Source organism: Herpailurus yagouaroundi, unplaced genomic scaffold (assembly GCF_014898765.1).
Source record: "Herpailurus yagouaroundi ecotype Mexico unplaced genomic scaffold, PumYag 139, whole genome shotgun sequence".
In the NCBI taxonomy this organism is placed as follows: domain Eukaryota; kingdom Metazoa; phylum Chordata; class Mammalia; order Carnivora; family Felidae; genus Herpailurus; species Herpailurus yagouaroundi.
In genome coordinates, this window is record NW_024412394.1 from 52516957 (window position 1) to 52536840 (window position 19884).

General features: G+C 35.8%; 1 protein-coding gene across 4 annotated transcripts in view; it reads right to left on the minus strand.

Annotated features, from left to right (window-relative positions):
- Window positions 1–6033: 6033 nt before the first annotated feature.
- Window positions 6034–19884, minus strand: part of EPHA7 (EPH receptor A7) — a 171420-nt gene continuing 157569 nt past the window's right edge. For all 4 annotated transcript variants that reach the window (XM_040474186.1, XM_040474185.1, XM_040474184.1 and 1 more), the window contains exons 15-17: window positions 12949–13142; window positions 11536–11691; window positions 6034–9597 (exon numbers count right to left, since the gene is read on the minus strand). In XM_040474186.1, coding sequence (XP_040330120.1) covers window positions 9483–9597; window positions 11536–11691; window positions 12949–13142 — 465 coding nt within the window. In that variant the 3' untranslated portion in view covers window positions 6034–9482. The remainder of the gene's footprint in view (window positions 9598–11535; window positions 11692–12948; window positions 13143–19884) is intronic.

Sequence of the window (19884 nt, forward strand, 5' to 3'; positions counted from 1 at the left end):
AGTTACACATGATGGTAGTTAAAACTTAGTAGTCAGGGTGGCATTTGGGGAACTTCTGTGACATTGAAGAAAGACACTCTTTAGTAGGATGAGAGTGATTAAGACGCTCAGTTCTGGAGAATGATCTTCATGCTTTAGGTTGGGACCTACCGCTAAAGTGTCAGAGTCCCTGGCTTGAGGGTCACGTGACTCTCAATCACTCAAAACACACCTCTTAAGAATCTGCAAGGTGTCGGGCACTGTACCAGTCTTTGAAATAGAAATGTGAGCTGGACGCAAGACTTCCACTTCCTGTCTGTGAGGCAACATAATTGACAGATACAGAAACAATATAAAATGCTATATAATATAACTGGGTAAAGAAAAGTTAGAGAATGTTTTCCCACTTCCTGACAAGACGGTAGAATAAAGCCATGCAGAAATCTCCACACCGCTTCTCCAATAAAAAGCAATCAAACACAAAATTTAAAATATATGTTTAGATGAAAGAAAATGTAAATTAACATGTACACATAGAGATATAATTCTGTACTATAACTCAGAATGCAATGTTTATTAACCAAATGATCTGTTTTGTCTCTTAATTGCCAAAAGTGTATTCAAGTCGTTGTTGAAGGAGATGCATAAAAAGTGGAAAAAATGACATTGTAATATCAATTATTAATTGAGGGAGATTATGTGTTTTTCCTCAAACTTAATATTTGTCTTAAAGTTAATTACATATTCTTGCTTTGAGGTATAGAAACTATTTCCAACGTTTAAATCTGTGTTGGGCTCAATAGGAGTAAAATACATTCCTTTGCCCCCCTCAGGAAACTCATAATGGCAAGGGTCTGTGAAAAAATTTTGTATGCCAAAGACACAAATTGTTCAGTCCAGCAGGAGGTGATAATGGTGAAGATCACACGGGCAGCATCCCAATTGATAATGCTATGTTACATAATTGGATGTAATTCTCTGATTAGCGAGGGCCCATTAGAGTTTTTTAAACTGAGGGAAAACACGATCAGTCGGACATGGGTTACAGAAATAACTCTGAAAGTTGTAATTAAAAAGGATGAGAGAAAGAGAAACAGATTGGAGGATGTGACATTCATCTAGGTGAGAGGTGATGAAAACCTAATTCAGGGCAGTGGCACTGAGAATGGTGGTAGATTCCAGAGGCATCAAAGAGGTAAAATCAGTTGGACATAGTGAATGATTGTTTATGGCCAGATGAGTGAAGTTTGACTCTTTGGGTCCTGACTTGAGAGATATGATTAATGTTGATTAAAAAAACAAGAACAAAAACAAAACTGAGAAAAGAATAAGGGCGAAATAGGGACAAAAATATAATTTAGAGTCTAAAATTCATTTGCGTGTTGGGTCAGAATTCACAGCAGTGTGTTTATGAATGTTTGTTAACTAGATAATTAGAAATGTAAACAAAAATATTTCCCAAAGAAATAAGAGCTAGCATGTACCGAGTACTTATTGTTAAAAGTACTTTCCAAGTATCAATTGACAAATTCGACAACTCTTAGAGTGGGTACTATTTATGTTTATTTTTCAGGTAAGATAGGAAGACGGAAACAGAAATTAAGTCATTTGCCCCACGTTACCCATGTAGTGATAGGCATTAGTCTCACATGGTCGGTCTTCAAACCCTCTGCCATGACCCACCACTGTCTCTTCAAATGGAAATAAATGGTAAGTAGACTTACAGGCTGGCCCATGAGAAAGTCAACTTTATTATTGTAAATTTACTTAACTATAGAGTTCCTGACACTGTCTTGAGCTTGAGAGCTGGAGGGAGTGGTGTTTTCATTGTAGAAGAAGAAAACCACTCTTGTCCCTTGTCTAAGCCTGATTTTAAATTAATCACAAGCACATCTCATTTGTTTTTGCAGAATACTCTTCCTTAAAAAACATTTTTGCTCTACCTTTGCCTCATCACACCAGATATTGGTAAATAGCCCTTCATTGTCTCTCTCATCAAGTCCAATTTCTTCTGCTTGATTTCAAGTTCCTCTTTCATCTTGCTCTGTTATTTACAACCAGTGATGCCTCCTCCCTTCCAACATCTGCAAGATACTGCATTTGGGGCGTCCTGGTCTTGCTTACTAATCAGCTCTTTCTGCCTCCCTCACTCACACGGTCCACGTCTCTGTGCTCCTCTTCTGGGTCCCTTGGGGTGTCCCTGCTGCCCCAACCTATCACAGGAGCAGCCAACCGTGCTCTGAAATTAGTTTTCTCCCTCAACACCCGGTTCACTACCACCTTCACTGAACCCCGTTCAGCCTTCAGAGCACCTGATCCTCACTACCTTTTAAGAAGAAAACAATTTGAATTAATTTGCACTTCAAGGATTCTAAAATATTTATAGAGTGTCTACTGAATGCCAGAAACTGCTAAGTCCCAAAGGACGTAAAACAAAGATTTCCATTTGGCTTCTGCCCTCCAAGAGTTCTTGATCCAGTGCGAGAGACACACATACAAATAATCTGACACAGCGAAGCAGCTTAAGCAAAGCCCAGGAAAGAAAATTCTGGCTGCGAGGTGGCAGAAAGTGAACACTTGGAGGAGGTAACTTCTGAGATGTGTCTTGAAGAGAGTGATTTCCCCCATTTAGAAAAGTGAGAGGGAATGGGAAAATGGAGAGTGAAGGTATGGAAGCACAGAGTACATTCTATGGCGCTGGTCCAAAAATGAAGAGTAATTAATTCATAATCCAGGCAACATTGCCGGACTGCAGTCCTTGAAACTTCTTTCCCACCACATCCTTTTCCTGGTCAGAATAGCCAATAGCTCTTCATTGCCTCTCTCTTTAAAGTTGGCTTCTCCCTTCCGGCTCTCTAGATTTCCTGTAATTTATCCCTGCCTTTTATATACACTTCAAAATCTGAAAGATGGTATTATTTGGTGTTTTCTGGCTTTGTTGTTTAAGTAGATCAGAGGAGATTTAGTGGCTCCTTGTTTTGCTGGCTCTCCACCACACCTGACCTAACAGGTAACACTTCTTTCTTTTTTTTTTTTAATGTTTATTTTTGAGACAGAGACAGAGCGTGAGTCGGGGAGGGGCAGAGAGAGAGAGGGAGACACAGAATCGGAAGCAGGCTCTAGGCTCTAGCTGTCAGCACAGAGCCCGATGTGGGGCTCAAACACAGGAACCACAAGATCATGACCTGAGCAGAAGTCAGATGCTTAACAGACTGAGCCACCTAGGCGTCCCAGGTAGCTCTTCTTTGTGATGAGTACAGCCATTGAACCAGCAGCAACAACCTATGCTTTCACTTTCCTCCATTTTTCAGGTCAAGCTAGGCAGGCCTATTTGTGGCATCAGGTTCCTGTTCTTTCCCAATTAAGTTGGGTTCTGGTGAATACAGACGGAGCATGGTGTGCAAATGGCGAAGATCTAGTGAAAACCTAAATTTACCATGATGCATGGCCAATAGATCCCACCCCCTCATCCCCCAGTAGATCCGTGAAAATACTTTGCAAATGTCAGAGCTGAAGAAATGTGTGGGTCTCTTCCCTCTGGAAAAAGCACATTTTAGCCTCATATTCTGTTCAGTTTTTTTATGTTAACAGTGTATGTATCTCTAGCAAATTGACAGAGGGATATGAGGTTAAACTTACAAATTTCTCTTTTAATTTGCTGCAGAGTCTATCCTATCAGTCTATCCTAGTGTAGAAAGTGTCTGCAAATTTACATCACTTTTTCAAAGCATTCTTGAGTTGTCTGCCTCATTTGTATGCACTGCAAAATATCTTTAAAAGCATGTGATTTATATGAACACTCGTTCTATATGTATCGTTTCCTTTTCTCTACCTGTTTTACTAGAGTTTGTTGTCCAGTCATTGTCTTTAATTAGTTTTGGTTACACAGCGAAATGGCGAGATTTGAACAACATATGTTTATTCGTTACTAAATTAGACCTGACATTACTTAAAACAAATGTGTTCATGAACATCTTTTATTAAGATCTAAGATTAACCACTCGTTTAAAAATATATGGTGCATTCTTTAATTATGTATAAAATCCACTAGTATACTTAATTAAAGGCTGCGAATTTCCAAAGGAAAACAAGAATAGTTTTCAGCAGTAGCAACCTGGGATATTTGAAATAATGATGTACATATTGCAGGTTATATCTGATTGAGCTCCATTTGCTACTTCTGGAAGTTTGGAATAGACGACACCTCACTTGTTACCATCTCCAAAGCATCAGATGCTGGGAATTTAGAAATCCCTACTATTGTCACGTACTTAAAGAATTCCTAGTGCTGTTGCATACCTACAGAACACTTGAGCTACTTATAGCTACTTACCAAACTTTGTGCAATTGGTCCAATTAAATTAGATCAATTAATTAAATTTATTTTAACCTCAAGGTCAATCAGAAGAGGTCTTTTATTGTTTAATTATAGATTTAATTACATTCAATCATTGAACTTGAAAAAAATATCCCCTTACAGCACTTAACTCTAATGAGGCTCACAGAAGCAGTCCTGTTGAAATATTATATTCTCCTGCCCATATTTTTCAAGCTGAGACGTACTAGACAGAGCAGGATGAGCAGCGAGGTAACGGGTACTGAGGGGACACTGACACTAAGGCAAGAGGATGGTGTTTCCTTCAGAGCAGCTGGACCCTTTGCTAGTCCCCATGCACTGTCTCTTATCATCTGTTAGTATCAGTAGTTACGATCTTTTGCGTTCAGGAATTAGATTACCTTTTGGCTTCATGTGTCTTCCTTTTCAGCAGCTTTGCTCAAAATTGATACTGAATTTTCAGTGCAGCTAGTAATGTAAAACAAAAGGTAAAAATAGGAGTTAAAAGTGCTTCAATGGGGGTGCCTGGGTGGCTCGGTCCATTGAGCAACCGATTCCTGATTGGGGTTCAGGTCATGATCTCACAGTTCATGGGATTGAGCCGCACACCCGGCTCTGTGCGAACAGTGCAGAGCCTGCTTGAGATTCGCCCTCCCTTTCTCTCTGCCCCTTCCTCCACTCATGCGCATGCTCTCTCTCTCTCTCAAAATAAATAGACATTTAAAAAATAAAAGTGCTTTAATAAAAGTTGTTACTGATGATCACCATGAGTTTAAAAAATCTATCTTTTCCCTAGTGAGAGAACTTGTATATCCTTGATGGTTTTATAATTCTGTAGGGAAATGAGTGTTGGTAGGATAACATATCTTGCTTCTACTTGTGAGTCCAGGCTTTAAGGGATCGTATGACTGCCCATCAGTGTTTCAGGCTGTATAATTATTATTCTGTGAAATTAATGAGTGCCTTGCCTATAGAATAGTGAGGGATAGCTAAGACTTCAAGATGAAACTCTGCATTTCAGTCCAAACTAGCCTGAGCCTCAGCAGTACAAATGGTAAGCAGTGATAGCACCTCATCGGGTGTTAGTCTATTCTCATTGTTGAAAACATTTTTAGATAGTTGTAATGAATTTGTTAAGCGTAAAGTGGTGATACTGTAGCATAAAGAGGGCTTAGTTTTCTTCATTTCAGGGGCAAGCTGGAATGATCACCGAGTCGGTGTCAATGCTCAATGGCAAACATCCCAGTCAGACAGCCAGATTTATCACCTTTTCCATTTGCTCTGGATCCTATGTTTGCATCCTGCAGCATCTTAAATGCAAAAACTCCCCAAGCTGCCATTGCATATCAAATTTCTAAAATATGTGTCAGGATCTAATGACAAAATATTTCCTTTCTCAGGCAAATATTCTTGTTAGTCCCATGTAGTTGTAGTTTCGAAAAAAGAAGAAAAAAGGTCTTAACTAAAATGTTTGATAGTATGGTTCTTTGAAGACATAGGCTTAACTTGTTATTCTGTAATAATTAGAGTGGAAGTAAGTCACTGTGAAAAAGAATGAAGGGAAGCAGTGGGTATTAATTTTCTTCCTATTCTTATTGGTCCACTGAAATATTTCAATGAAACCTTTACTCAAGACATCTCCTTTCATGATATCGTGTAAGAAAATAAATGAGTAAGGGACATAAAGGAACCCGCCAATGATTGGAGACAGGATTTTCTTTACATTGTCTAATAGACTCGTTTATTATTTTAAGCTGGTAAAAAGAGACTTATGATTCGTGTTGAAGAAAGAGTTATTTGTGCTTGATACATTAAAGACACTGTTCAAAAGCAGTTTGTCCTTATAAAAGGATGACCCCTGTAGTAATTCTTAGGCAAGGAGGGACAAATTCAACCAACAAAAAGCACATCTCGCCCCAAGTTCCCCATGATTTCTCCACATAGAGCAAAAAAAATACACATCAGTAATTTATTTGAACATGCACATCAGTGAGCAGCACCGTTGTGGCTACTCAGGAAACAAACGGGAGAATATCAGCATTACCTAAATTAAAAAAAAAAAAAAAAAAAAAAAGAGGTGAAATACACCATTTTAATTGTCTTAAAAACACGGATAAGAGGAGCAATTAAAATATAGTCCTAAATAGTACTAGCTAATGTAGATTACATAAGTATACAATGTGATTCAACTAATAGTGCTCTGACAAGCATAAACCACCAGTCCCAGTAAACAAGGCCGATCAATTGCTGAGAAAATGTTAGATTCGGATGTAATAAAAGTTACTTTTATTTCAGTACTGAATGCAAAACACAAGTCGAGTGTGAAGACAGCGTTCTAAAAAAGGTGGCTCTATTAAAGCAAGGAGGCCATTTCCTTTTGCATTTTTATAAGTTTTGAATTCAATTTTTGACGTTTGCTTTCTCTACCTTTCCTCCCCTGAGCACTAATTTATCAAAAAAAAAAAAAAAAAAAAAAGATTTCAAGGTGCAAGTTGTACATTCTTATCGTTATACCATTTCATCTCTTTCTGGAAGAGAGTATTACAATCAGCATTACAATGTTAATTCTTTTTCTCTGAATATTCGTTTCACATACATGTATTTCTAAATCATAATGTTGGTCCGGAAAAGAAACCTACAAACGAGAGAGTGATGTATTCATACACTTCCTATTGTGCTGTGTGTCTTTCCCATCCCTTCTCCCCTTTCCCTGTAAAGAGCTGTAAAAAATTTAAGGCAGATGAGGTATATTGCTGAAGAAAAAAGTTATTTTTGAAAAAAAACTCAAAAAAACTTTTATTCTGCCCTTCTATGCAAGAAAGACTACTCAACTATAAATCTAGTGCTAGAAAAAAGCAGGAAAGACACCGTTTGCATGTACCATACTATGTCTTCTATTTCTAGAATGGCTTTTTGTTAATTTAATTTTAATAGAAAAAATAAGCACCTTAAGCTATGAACAGGAAAAGAACTTCATTATTAGTGAGTTTAGAATCCAGACGGAATTAGGAACACTCACTCAACCTCTTTCACTCATTCTCTCAAAGGCCAATGCTACTGATTAGAATTGTAAAGTGCTGTACTCAGTATAAACACTTGTATACACTGCAGACACTGAAAAATAACCCTCAAGCACATTGTGTTATAGTTCCAAAAATATATTTACAGTCTATTACAAAGATTACAAATGGAAGTGTCTAGGTGACTGTATTATGCTAATTAAAATTATTTTACAGATTATTTTGTTCCTTAGGGACAAAAAACATTTTAGTGAAATTAAAATGATTTTTCTCGTCAATTGAAAAATAAATTAAAATATCAAATAACACTGTACAGTGATTTAAAAGAAAAAAAAAAGGGTGGGGAGGGGTTTGGGAAGCAATCCATTTGAGTTTTTCTATAGCCATCTTTGGTCCTAAATGTGGGAAAACACATTATGTAGCACTGAAAATACCTGTTCTTTTGTGATGCTCTGCAAGTAAAATAGAAAAATATAGTGCATTTTCAATGTATTCAGAGCCCACTACAGAGAAATGTGTGTACAAAACAAGACAGTATAAATAAAATTTACAAGTTTTACAAAGGAACATTTACAGGTTTTTGTTTCTGTTATTTGTTTGTTTGTGGATGCCCACATTATCAAACAAGACCAATTATGACCGATCCCTGGGATCTTTCTCTATTAAAATCATTATAAACAGCCCAATTCTCTTTGGAAGTACAACAGTTCAATTCTGGGGTAGTTCATGATTTTCATAACTTTGAAAGCATTACTCACAATATGTATACATTCCTGAAATATCTATAAAGACACATTTAATTATTGCTTATGAAATTCTAACACAGTAATCAAATAATATGGTTTAATAAATAAAGCTTAAAAAAAAAAGCCAGATCCTTCACCTCTTCCTTACACGGTAAAAAGAGTTCTTTCATTTAATAAGTTTCTTACATCAGCGTTCACAAATAAAAGACTTTTTTAAAAACTGCAGTGATGATATTCTGTGCAGCAAATCTGTTTTTAAAAGGTGAAAATGTGAACTGCCCCTTTTCTCATGCTTCCGAGTTCTAATATAAAACTTACTCCTTTCTTTTTGTGTTTGGACTGCATTAAACAGAATAGGATATAAAATATATGTCAACTATTTCTCCTAAATTTCCTAATGTCTCAACATTGAAAAAAATCTCGATGTGCTCAGATTAAATTTTAGATAACACTGGATAGTTCTTGCTCTCAGAGACTTGCCTTCACCCACACTCTTTAGATGAAGCGCCTCGTTTTTTTTTTATAGTCATAAACCTACAATTTGAATTTTTTCATTAAATTCTGTCTAGTAAAATCACTCTATAAACAATCTGTTAAAAGTGCCTTATAGTATTTATGGATCATTATTGCTTTTTCATTGAAAAGATAGTGTGTTGTCTGATCTTTACAAAAAAATTTCTTTTTAAAAAATACCAGAGCTCTTGGCAACTTGCGTTTTCTTGACTACCTGCCAATTAGCAAACGATATCAAAACAGCACTAATTAAACAAAATAAAATGGCACAAAAAAGGATACCAATGTTCTGACGGAGATATATCTTCAATCATGCTATGGTTTTGTTTTGTTTTTGTTTTTGTTTTTAATTTTGGATTCTTTCAAAGGTACCCAGTGTAGTAATGTGTCATAGATTAACACTAAAAAGGTCCAAAGCTATAAACAACTTTCTAAAACAAAGTCCTTATGAAGAATAAACACAAATGATCTTAAAAAGGAATCGTCTGAAATCACATATTTAAGGAAAATATTTCATTGATTTTAACAATAAGATCATGAGTTTATTTGACAAATATATTCTTTCTTAAATTCTTTATGTACATTTTAAAAAGTCTATAAGATAAAAAGGAGGTTAGAGAGCTCAAGGTGTTTGGATGTTTTCAGGTAGTACTTTGTTTATTGTCACTGCTGTTTTCCTGGCCACCAGGGGTGGATCCTAAATTCCCTTTTTATGTGTTCTGGTGGCACTTAGGAGTTCAAGTCTGTAGGTGCTTCTTAAATCTTCTCTTCACTGTAGGAAGGACCCAGGACATCAACTGTCTTCTAGCAGCATTTCTTATGCATATCCCGAAGGCCAGTACTGTTCTCTCGCAGTCCGTGATCTCCCTCGTAAGGGAGAAACGCTAATCACACTTGGATGCCAGTTCCATGTAAATGGAGCATTTGTGCTCTCATAGTCTGAATGCTGCTCATGATTTTCTTTTGATGGCCAACCAGTGTGATCCCTAAACTCATCACATCCCTGAAAAAGACAAATGAATTTTTTTATTAGTTACCTTTCACAGAGTGGATTTGGTACTAAACTGTCATCAGCTCTTTAATTAAAACATCTGTTTATCGTAGGCAAACAGATCTTATCTTAGTGGTCTTGGGTATTATGATCATATCCCCGCAGCGGGTCTGACTGGCAAACTTCATCGGCATGGTCCTTCCTAAGAACTTAACTTCTCCGGCTCTTGATTTGCCACAGGTTGTCTTTAAACTGATTTGAAACTTTGTACCAGAAATTATCACAGTCTTAAAATTATTATTAACTTAAGATTAGGAAATGTTATTTGAAATGCTGTATTCTTGAACCTGAGCAAAGTTCAAAATTTTTAATTGTTACAGTAGGATGGAGGATGAATGTAAACATTTTGGGGTCTAGTAAATCAAGAATCGTCAATGATCACAAAAGATTTATCCTGAGTTTAATTATCAAGTGGCGATTCTGTGCATATTATTGATTGTATACTCAACTCCATTTCAGTTTAATCATGTGCCTACATTTTAGAAAAAAAAATTATTTTCTAAAATGTGCAATATCTATGTTAAATAGTTTAAATTTGACATATACTGTGTCTGTGTATGTACTTTTACCTTTCCTAATAGCCAGAAGGACTGAGCTTAGTTAGGTATTTGCAAGCAGCTAAAATATAGCAACAGTACAATACTCCAGTATTTCATAGTAGGGGTCCAAGAAAACTTTGAGAAACATCATTTTTCAGGGAAGTAGATTTCTTTGGAGAGAGAAGGTGTAATTATGCCAGCTCTACCCACATGGTGACTAGGAGTAAACCCAACAAGACAGCACGCACATGCTTAAATTCACGTGGGTGCCACCTCCCGGCACGCCAGAAAAGAGTAGCTGATTGCTGGCCTTGTCATCTGAAAAACGTGAAACCCTTTGCACAGCAGTTCACAAACTGGATCCACTAACAGATCCTTGATAATTGTTTCCCATTTTGAAACACGTTGGCCGAGAGGAACCTCATTGCCCATAAGACTTAAGTGGATTTCCTAAGATCACATAATCAGTGTGGGAGCCAGAAGGGAAAATTTGTTCTTTTTACTTTCAGTTCATAGCAATTTTAAAAATTGCTTTATTGTCATTCTTTGGGTTAAAAAAAATGGGGGCACCTGGGTGGCTCAGTTGGTTAAGCATCCAACTCTTGGTTTCAGCTCAGGTCATGATCTTACAGTTTCATGAGTTTGAGCTCCATGTCGGGCTCGGCACTGGCAGTGTGGAGCCTGCTTGGAATTCTCTCTCTCTCCCTCTGCCCCTCTCCCACTCGTGCTCTCTGTCTCTTTCAAAATAAATAAATGAACTTAAAAAAATGAATCAATCACACACCTTCCAAAACATAGGTTAAATTCTTAGTTACAGTTAACTGAATTAAGCCTCCTTTGACCTCTTCAGAAAGTGATCATATTGGATGTCAAAGTGGATGTGGTATTGGGTATGAAGCTTTGAGTTTTTCATGTCATGCAAACATGGTGAAAGAAATCCTCTTTTGCAATGGAGGAAGTTTCCTCAGTGAACAGGCACCTAAATGATACATGGTTAAGGAAAGAGGCTCACTCTGTGGGGCTTAGAATACTGGCTATGGAGACAAATTAGCTACCACTTACTACTTGAGTCAGTTTAGGAACAATATTTAAATTCTCTGAGCCTGCACCTTGCTGTGTATAAAGCTATTGACATAATAAAATTATTGCTGTGAGAGTTTAAGAATACACTGTAAGTTCAAAGGTCTATTTAGCATAATACCTGGCATATAGTGGACACTTATTAAAGAGATGATTTTCTCTCTGATTTTGGGGTTTACAACCTCTGTAATTTATGGACAATGACCTGATGTATAAAGCTTGGAATGTACTTAATAAATGATTAAATAGAATTTCGTGAGTTTCAACTTACTCAATAGTCATCCTGGCCACAGATTCAAGGGAGTTGTAGCCAGCTGCCGTGAAGTTATCTTTATATCTTTCCATCTTAATAGCCTGTAGCCATTCTCCAACTGAACAAAAGGTAGTAAAGTCAGGAGTGTTTTGATCCAAAAGAGGGCTTATTGGCCTAGAGAAGAATGAAACAGAAAAGCAAATTTTTTTCATGAACTACTAAAGGAAGAATGTCTTGGCTCATAAAAAAATAAGGGTAAAAGAATAAAATTACATATTCTAATTGATGTAGTAAAAAATAAACAGATACGCTAATGAAAATCTAATGTGTAGGGGCATGTGGGTGGCTCAGTCAGTCGAGTGTGTGACTCCTGGTTTCGGCTCAGGCCACGATCTCACGGTTTGTGGGATCGAGCCCCATCTCAAGTTCTGCACTGACAGCGTGATGCCTGCTTGGGATTCTCTCTCTCTGCCCCTCCCCAGTTCGTTCCCCATCCCTCTCTTTCTCAAAATAAATAAATCAGCATTAAAAAAAATAAAAAAAATCTAATGTGTAAAGGTTGCCCAATAACTACAAAATCCACAATTTACATTTTGGTTGGATTTGACGACCACCATTGCATCTTCCATGTACTTCTAAAAGTACAGCTAACAGTATTTGTAATCGGCACACATTTCTTTATTCATTTGTTTCTCCAAAAGTAACTGGGAGTAAAGGAAGCACATTTGGTTGTGGACTAACTTGTTCAGACCACGTGGTGTTACTGAGAACATTATGTGTTCTCCGTACTAATGGCACCCTTGTAGTGCCTAGTGAGCTCATATACCTCCACAAGGGCTTAATGACCAGTACAGACAAGAGCATCAGCATGACTCAGAAGCTAAAGCTTATTAATTTCTAATACACCTTCAATGGAGTAAGCCAAGCACAAAGAATGCATGGAGTGCTTTGGACTCTTTTTAATGAGTACACCTCTTTAATCATGTATTGAATTACTTTCATAAACCTTAACTTCATAGAATCATTTTACTAAATAGCTTAAAGCAAAACAAGAAAATATATTATGCAAAAAAGTAAAGCACTAGTAATAAAATCCCACATAATACTAACGATGATTTGAAAATGTGGAACACCACCTGATCATAAAATTCCAGTTTAGAAAGTCTTCTAAAATGATGGCCAACGATATCTACCATAACTTTTAAGAAAAACAAAAGGCAATAACAATAGGTCCCTTTAAACACTAGTTAATTAAGGTAAGCCAGATATCTGAAAAGAAAAAATAAAGACCTTGGTAAACACAATAAATTTAACATGGATATATAGTTTAACACAAGTGTCAATTTGCCATTGGGTTAGGACTGAGGAGACAGAAGGTTTAAGTGAGTATTTGAATGTCTCCCAGAGTCCATTCCCTTAGGTATTTCTTACCTACTACAAGTTCCCAGGGGTGTTTTCAGACTATTTGGGTTTCGAATCATTTTATCTAGAATTCCAACTATCTGTTCAAATTTTGGCCTTTCAGCACGTTCCTTTTGCCAACAATCCAGCATCAACTGGTGAAGGCCAGCCGGGCAGTCCATGGGTGCTGGTAAACGATAACCTTCTTCTATTGCTTTTATAACCTAATAGCCAAAGGGACATTAAAAATATTACTAATTGAGGCTCAATGATAATAAAATGAATTGTTCAGTAGGCAAAGCGATTTATCCAGATAAGATTGAAGCACATCTTGAAGCATTACAGAAAACATATTTTTTCCCAAACATCTATGAACCTTAAATATGTTATCAAGGGGTGCATGAAGAGCACGATATCACGACACTTCCTAGTTAATTCTGCAATAGGGAGCAATAATTAAAGTCACTCAGGGTGCAATAGATGGAAAACTACTAATGTCATCCCAGAGGTTTTGAAAGCGGAATATGTTATGAAACCATTTTACTTGTATATAGCTGTACATGTACATATTTGTTTATTAATCTATGAATTCTTCAAGTTGTAAGAGGAAGGTCTCAGTTACCCCGAATTTAACCCCCAAAAGTGTCACTTTTTGCAGAGTTCAAATGACACTTTCAAACAAGATATCAAAATGCAGAATGTACTATGATAGAAAATATTACCAAGCACACTATCACTTTAAATATCATGGAGCCTACATACTTATGAAATATATAGTGTTATATAGTGGTGTGCTGGAGTGAATAGCATACAGTGGTTCATAAAGGTGACTGCATCACTTTCCAACTCCAAGTTTAGTGACCTCACACTGGAAGACTGAAATCAGCTTTGGGGAAGAGGATGGGAGAAGGGTTACACCAGGAAATCGGGGAAGGCTACAAGTTAGTGCTTTCCCAGAGTGCTGGTTGTTAAACTTTTACTAGCACATCACTGTATGTGATAGTGCTAATACACTATCTAATAACAGCCTAAACACTATAACAAGCTTTGAATGTTCATGAAAAATAAGTCTCCATAAACATTGGTACATGGCAATCAAAAAGTCTAAAAGTTTATTATTCAGACTTATTGTTTGTTTGTTTATATGGAAAGCAAGATTTGACGCTAAAAGCCAGAAACTGTTACAAATCTCAGCAGCACAGGAAAATAATTACCAAGGCAAACAACACAAATAAGAGGGACTTGTAAAACATTAGAATAATATCAAGGGGAATTAACAAATCATTTTTGATACTGACTGATATAATAGCAGTAGAAATGTAAGAAAAAAGTGACTCTGGAAAAAACAAAGAGGAAACCTTGGGTTTCTGAAGAAAATAAAGGCAAAAGTAGGCAGACAAAAGCTGGCTTTAAGAAATGTTGATTAACATGGGTGCCGGAGGGGCTCAGTCGGTTAGGCTTCCGACTCTTGGTTTCAGCTCAGGTCATGATCCAGCGGTTGGTGGGTTCGAGCCCTGCATAGGGCTCCGCGATGACGCTGTAGAGCCTGCTTGAGATTCTCTGTCTACCTCTCTCTGCCCCTCCCATGCTTGCACTCTCTCTCTCTCTCTCTCAAAATAAGTAAATAAACTTAAAAAAAAAAAGAGAAATATTGATTAACAATATTTGTAGGGAAACATATCCCTAAGATGCTTGTTGACATTCCAGAATAACACATTAAAATGTAAAAGGTTGCAGATGGAATGAATAAAGTAGCTGGCATCAACAAGTTCTACAGAGAATCCTTTGTATAGGAAAAAAAAAAGTACACTTTAAGAAAAATATCTATATGCAAATTTATCAAATTTAAAAGGCAAATAGATTAACCTAATAATAGCAATTTTTGAAAAATATTATAAGGTACAATTCTTTTTTTTTTAAGGTACAATTCTTAGTTGAAATTCTCCCCTGAATACTATGTTATATATCCTATACATCAGTTTACTAGATGTCTTCAACTGAATTTTCTGTAAGCATCTCATACTCTATTTATAATTGAATTTCTCGCCTTCCTTAAAACCTTTTACTAATCAATTAATGGCCTTTCCAGTCATCACACCCAGAAAGCTGACGTGAGAACAGTTGTAGATTCCTTCTATGTACAGCAAATTAGTCACCACTTTCTGATGATGCTCCTTCTTAAATGCATACATGTTCAAATAAGAGAAGTACTTTAGTTTGAATAACAATGATGGAGAAAAAATCCTTATACTTAAGTGACCTTAATCAGTGTTGGTATTGAATGCCAATGAAGGACAAAGGACAGAATTTTAAAAGTGTCCTTGTTTATGATCCCATTGCTACAAAGGTTGTGTATCTTGTAAGCAGTCCTCTAAAATACCCCAAACTTCAGAAAGCTTTACATCACACAAACAAACACAATGGTAACTCTGTAAAGATCACAAATATATATTATAGGAGAAATTAAATTAAAAAAAAAACTGTATTAAATGCAAAGAATTTTCCATGGCTCTGTATAACATTCCAGCGACAGCCCTATACTTGGATTCAATGGGGCTCTATGTTACAAAACTTAAATGCAAGTAAAAATAATGTACTTTGGAAAGCTCTGTTAAGTTATTTAAATAGTGACTTAAATTGTGAATAAGTAAATAAACAACTTCTAAAATTTAATGTATTCAAAATGACTAAATAATACAATTGAGAGTCATTTTTTTAATTGGGAAAAGAGTGGCTTTACTTATATTTGAGGTTGCTTATATTTGAGGTTGAACAGAAGCAGTATCTTTCCGATTTGGCAGGACAAGTTCCCATGCTCATAACATTAGTGCAATCCTTATTATTTTCCATCACCTTCTAACAATATCCCTGCTTGTGATTTGTCTTCAGATGTCTAGAAAGTAACAATGCACATAGAGTGATCTTTCCTTTGTTCTTTCCCTCTAAATACTCTTTTAAGATGCAAATCTGGGGCGCCTGGGTGGCGCAGTCGGTTAGGCATCCGACTTCAGCCAGGTCACGATCTCGCGGTCTGTGAGTTCGAGCCCCGCGTCGGGCTCTGGGCTGATGGCTCAGAGCCTGGAGCCTGTTTCCGATTCTGTGTCTCCCTCTCTCTCTGCCCCTCCCCCGTTCATGCTCTGTCTCTCTCTGTCCCAAAAATAATAAATAAACGTTAAAAAAAAAATTAAGATGCAAATCTAGGGGCACCTGGCTGGCTCAGCCATGGAGCATGCAATTCTTGATCTTGGGGTTGTAAGTTCGAGCCCCAGATTGGATGTAGAGGTTACTTAAAAATAAAATTATTAAAACATAAAATAAAGTATAAATCTAAATCTGATCACAATCCTCCTGACATTAATATTCCTCAGCAGCTCTCCAAGCCTTCATAAAAACATTTAGAATTCTTCATCTCTGAGCACAATATGTATTTAAGTCTTTGTGCCAATGAACATAATACCATTAAATGACTCTAACAGGAATGAGTTAATGAACCTCTACAGTTGTCCTTTTGCATTATAGGAATTTCATACTCTATTATTATGGCAGGAAAACATTTATTTCAGCATAAAATGAAACATCTGGCTTTCAAAGATAGATACAGTGGTGGATACATTTTTAAAGGAATAGCAGCTAAGGATAGAATTTAAAATAAGAGATGTTCTCGATTGGGAATGGACTTTTGGAACCTAATGTTCCCATTAACAATCATGCACCTACCTATGGGAGCACTAATGATAATTGCTGGGAACCTTCTACAGAGCATAGGCTGGCATAATCCAGGCATACATACCCTTTGAGGGTAAACCTGCTGATGAGGGATGATTCAGGCACACACTGAATCTAGAAATTCTGCAGTTTGTATTTGGTTAGCTGCATTTTACTTCCAATTGGGAAAGCAAGAAGTACTTTCTGCAAATAGTTATTCATGTTTGGAAACAACAAGGCACATGGGTAAAATGGTTAAACTTACACTTCTTAGAGCACTATGTTATTATTCACAGAATTCATTTAGAAGATCTTTTTGTGAAATTTCTAGAAACCCGTTGGACAGGGATTTACCTGTCCAGATCTAGCCTTAATATTCTAATAAAAGAAAAAAGAAAAACATTAAGCAATTTCTAATTCTAGATAGGTCCTGGATTCATAGGAAGTGATGGGTAAATGACATTTATAAAAGACCACTGGGATATAATAGGAAGCATGGCTTTAGTATATACTGTAAAGAAATACTTGGAAATAAAAACAAAAGTTGCTTGCTGCGAAGTGTTTCAGTATTATTAGGGTATGACCATTGTAATTAGAGGAAAAAGAACACAGAATGACCCCATTGTAATGGGCTGGTAATAACTCAAAATGGGATCTAATATGAAGGACCTTTGCTCTTTGCTCATGCTCATCTCCATTCCATTAACCTCACAATAATGTATGACCCACAGTTCATGTAATTAAATATTTTGGACCCCACGTATGGGATTATGGCAAAGTTTTACCAAAACAATCACAATTTTGTTTCTATTGTAACATAAAAAATACAAAGTCATAAATTAGTAGTGACTTTCAAAAGGGAAAGTTGAAGGCTCACAATTTAACCGAGAGCAAATTTAGTTAAAGTGTATTATTATATTTTTGAAGCTCTTAAATGTCTTTCAATGACCTACTTTAAGAATTTATCTTTATGTCCAATATCTTTATGGAAACTTAATTTTTTCTTTACCATCTTTATGATTACCTACTAGTTAAACTAACAATGCATTAGCTTAGCTTGAAGTGAAAAGAAATGACTTTATTTAGTACTATAAACAGAAAAAATGTAATCTACCTAAAGAACGTCAAAATATGAGGGTAACTATTTGAACTAATTAAGACATACATTTAATTAAAACGCAGCTGTTGTGAATGCCAGAGAAGAATATTTTTAATTTCTGTAATATTTATTATGTTTGACTGAATGTACATATATAAAGAACTTTCTTTGAAAAGCCATTATGGAAAGGGCTAAACATCTGCAGATTTTTAAGAATGAAAATTAGAAATTTCTTTGGGACATTCACTCTCAATTGTAATAGCAAATAACTAAATTCTAACTGCTTCCATTGCAGTGAAAATTCAAGAAAGCTGTAAGTATGTCAAAATACAGTAAGAATCCATTCAAGTGTTAATCAAGTGATACCCTGTTTGGATATGGGTATCATCATACACATACATACTATCTTTTCCCAAGTTTTTCTTGCTCATTGCCCTGTCTAGGATGCAGATAAAGCCTTCTGGAAACTATCTACCTCACTGACTTCTATAATACCCTTGTCTGTTCAGAGTGATCACAGACACTTCCCTTTATTGAGCATTCAGCCTGGAATTTGGGGGATTTGTTTACAAATGTAACCATCAATTTACATCTTGTTCTTGCGATGTCTTATGAAAAGTCTTCTAAAATCCAAGGCATTTGAAATTCGAAGGCTTTCTAAAATCCCTGACAAATTACTAGGAACTAAGTTTGAACAATGTAAAGTTAATTAATTCACTTAATAAATGAATCTAAACTAATTAAAAAATTAATATCTAGGAAGATCTGTTGAAAGCAAACTTCCCACTATCTATTCACACATTTACAGAATTTTCATATGTGTCAGGGGATTGTCAGAACTCCTCAGTCTTTCCATGAACTCCTACCAGAGATTTCAAGTAAAAAAGCTTTTATCTAGGGAATTTTTTGCCAGAATGAAATTCATTATTTTGAATTATTCATTTTTTTCAACATTTGCATTTTGAAATGTATACATATAATTGCTCAAATAGCACTTTAACAACATTAAGTATAAAATAACGAATATTATCCTATAAGAAGAATAGTAATATAAATTTCACTATAAAACTGAGATGTATAGGTAATCCTTTACTATTATACAAACTGGTGTATGATTTATAATTCAGACCTTCAAAATTACAAAAAAGAAGAAACTTGGTGTTAAATGTTCTAGGTTGGAAGTAAATGTCACTGTAGACATAATAATTTAATTTGATCAGTACAAATATTTATTATTTCTTGTTCTACTAATTATATATTTTCACATTTCATTTTCAGGAAAGACAAACAATATTTAAGGAATTCTAAAAATTAACATTGAAGATTTTCTTTTCTTCTTCACCCTTTCTATTACTTGTTTTCAGAAGTTAAGTGAACTTTGAATTTAAGTCATCTTATATTCCTGTCATTCCCTTTATGTTTGAATCTAGTACAGAAGGAAGGTGTCAAAAGAAATGAAACTCCACTGAGTGTCTGGGGAATGTAAATATTTCTCTTTCTCTGCCCCAAGGATTTGTTTGCCCACATTTTGACAGTCCATGAAATCTTTGACACTGAGTCCTGTCAAATATTAACAACTTTGCCTCTGCCAAACAGACTCATCATTTAGACTTTTATCTTTGGAAAACCAAAACCAAAACCAAAAAAACAAAAAAGTTTCATGTCATCCCTCAGTTCAAAACACAAAAGATTTAAATGACTTTAAAACGTCACCTCGTCAGGCTGTGAACTTTGCAGTTCATTCAGAAATTTGTGGGAAGATTTACTGAAAACAACCTCACCAACAAACAATCTGATTTCAGGTGTCAAAAAATAACTATCTACAAGTTTTAAGACCATAGGAGTTTGATATGGTAAATTCTAAAATTTAAATCCAAAATGCTGATTTTATGTAACAATGTTCATGACCTATTTTTTGAAAAATAACTCGATTTTAATTTTAGTCACCTTCTATTGCTGTCCATGTTTATAGTACTTCGAGAACTGACTATTCCAGTTTGCTGGTCACATCCGTCTTTTAATGGCGATACAGACTTTCCTCAAGCACCACGTATTTCTTTACTCTTCATGAACATGCATTTGTACCATTTCTAAACTCCTTCATAAAAGCCTTTCATCAATTTGCCCCAACTTAATCTGTGTATCAAATCACTACCAGTGTG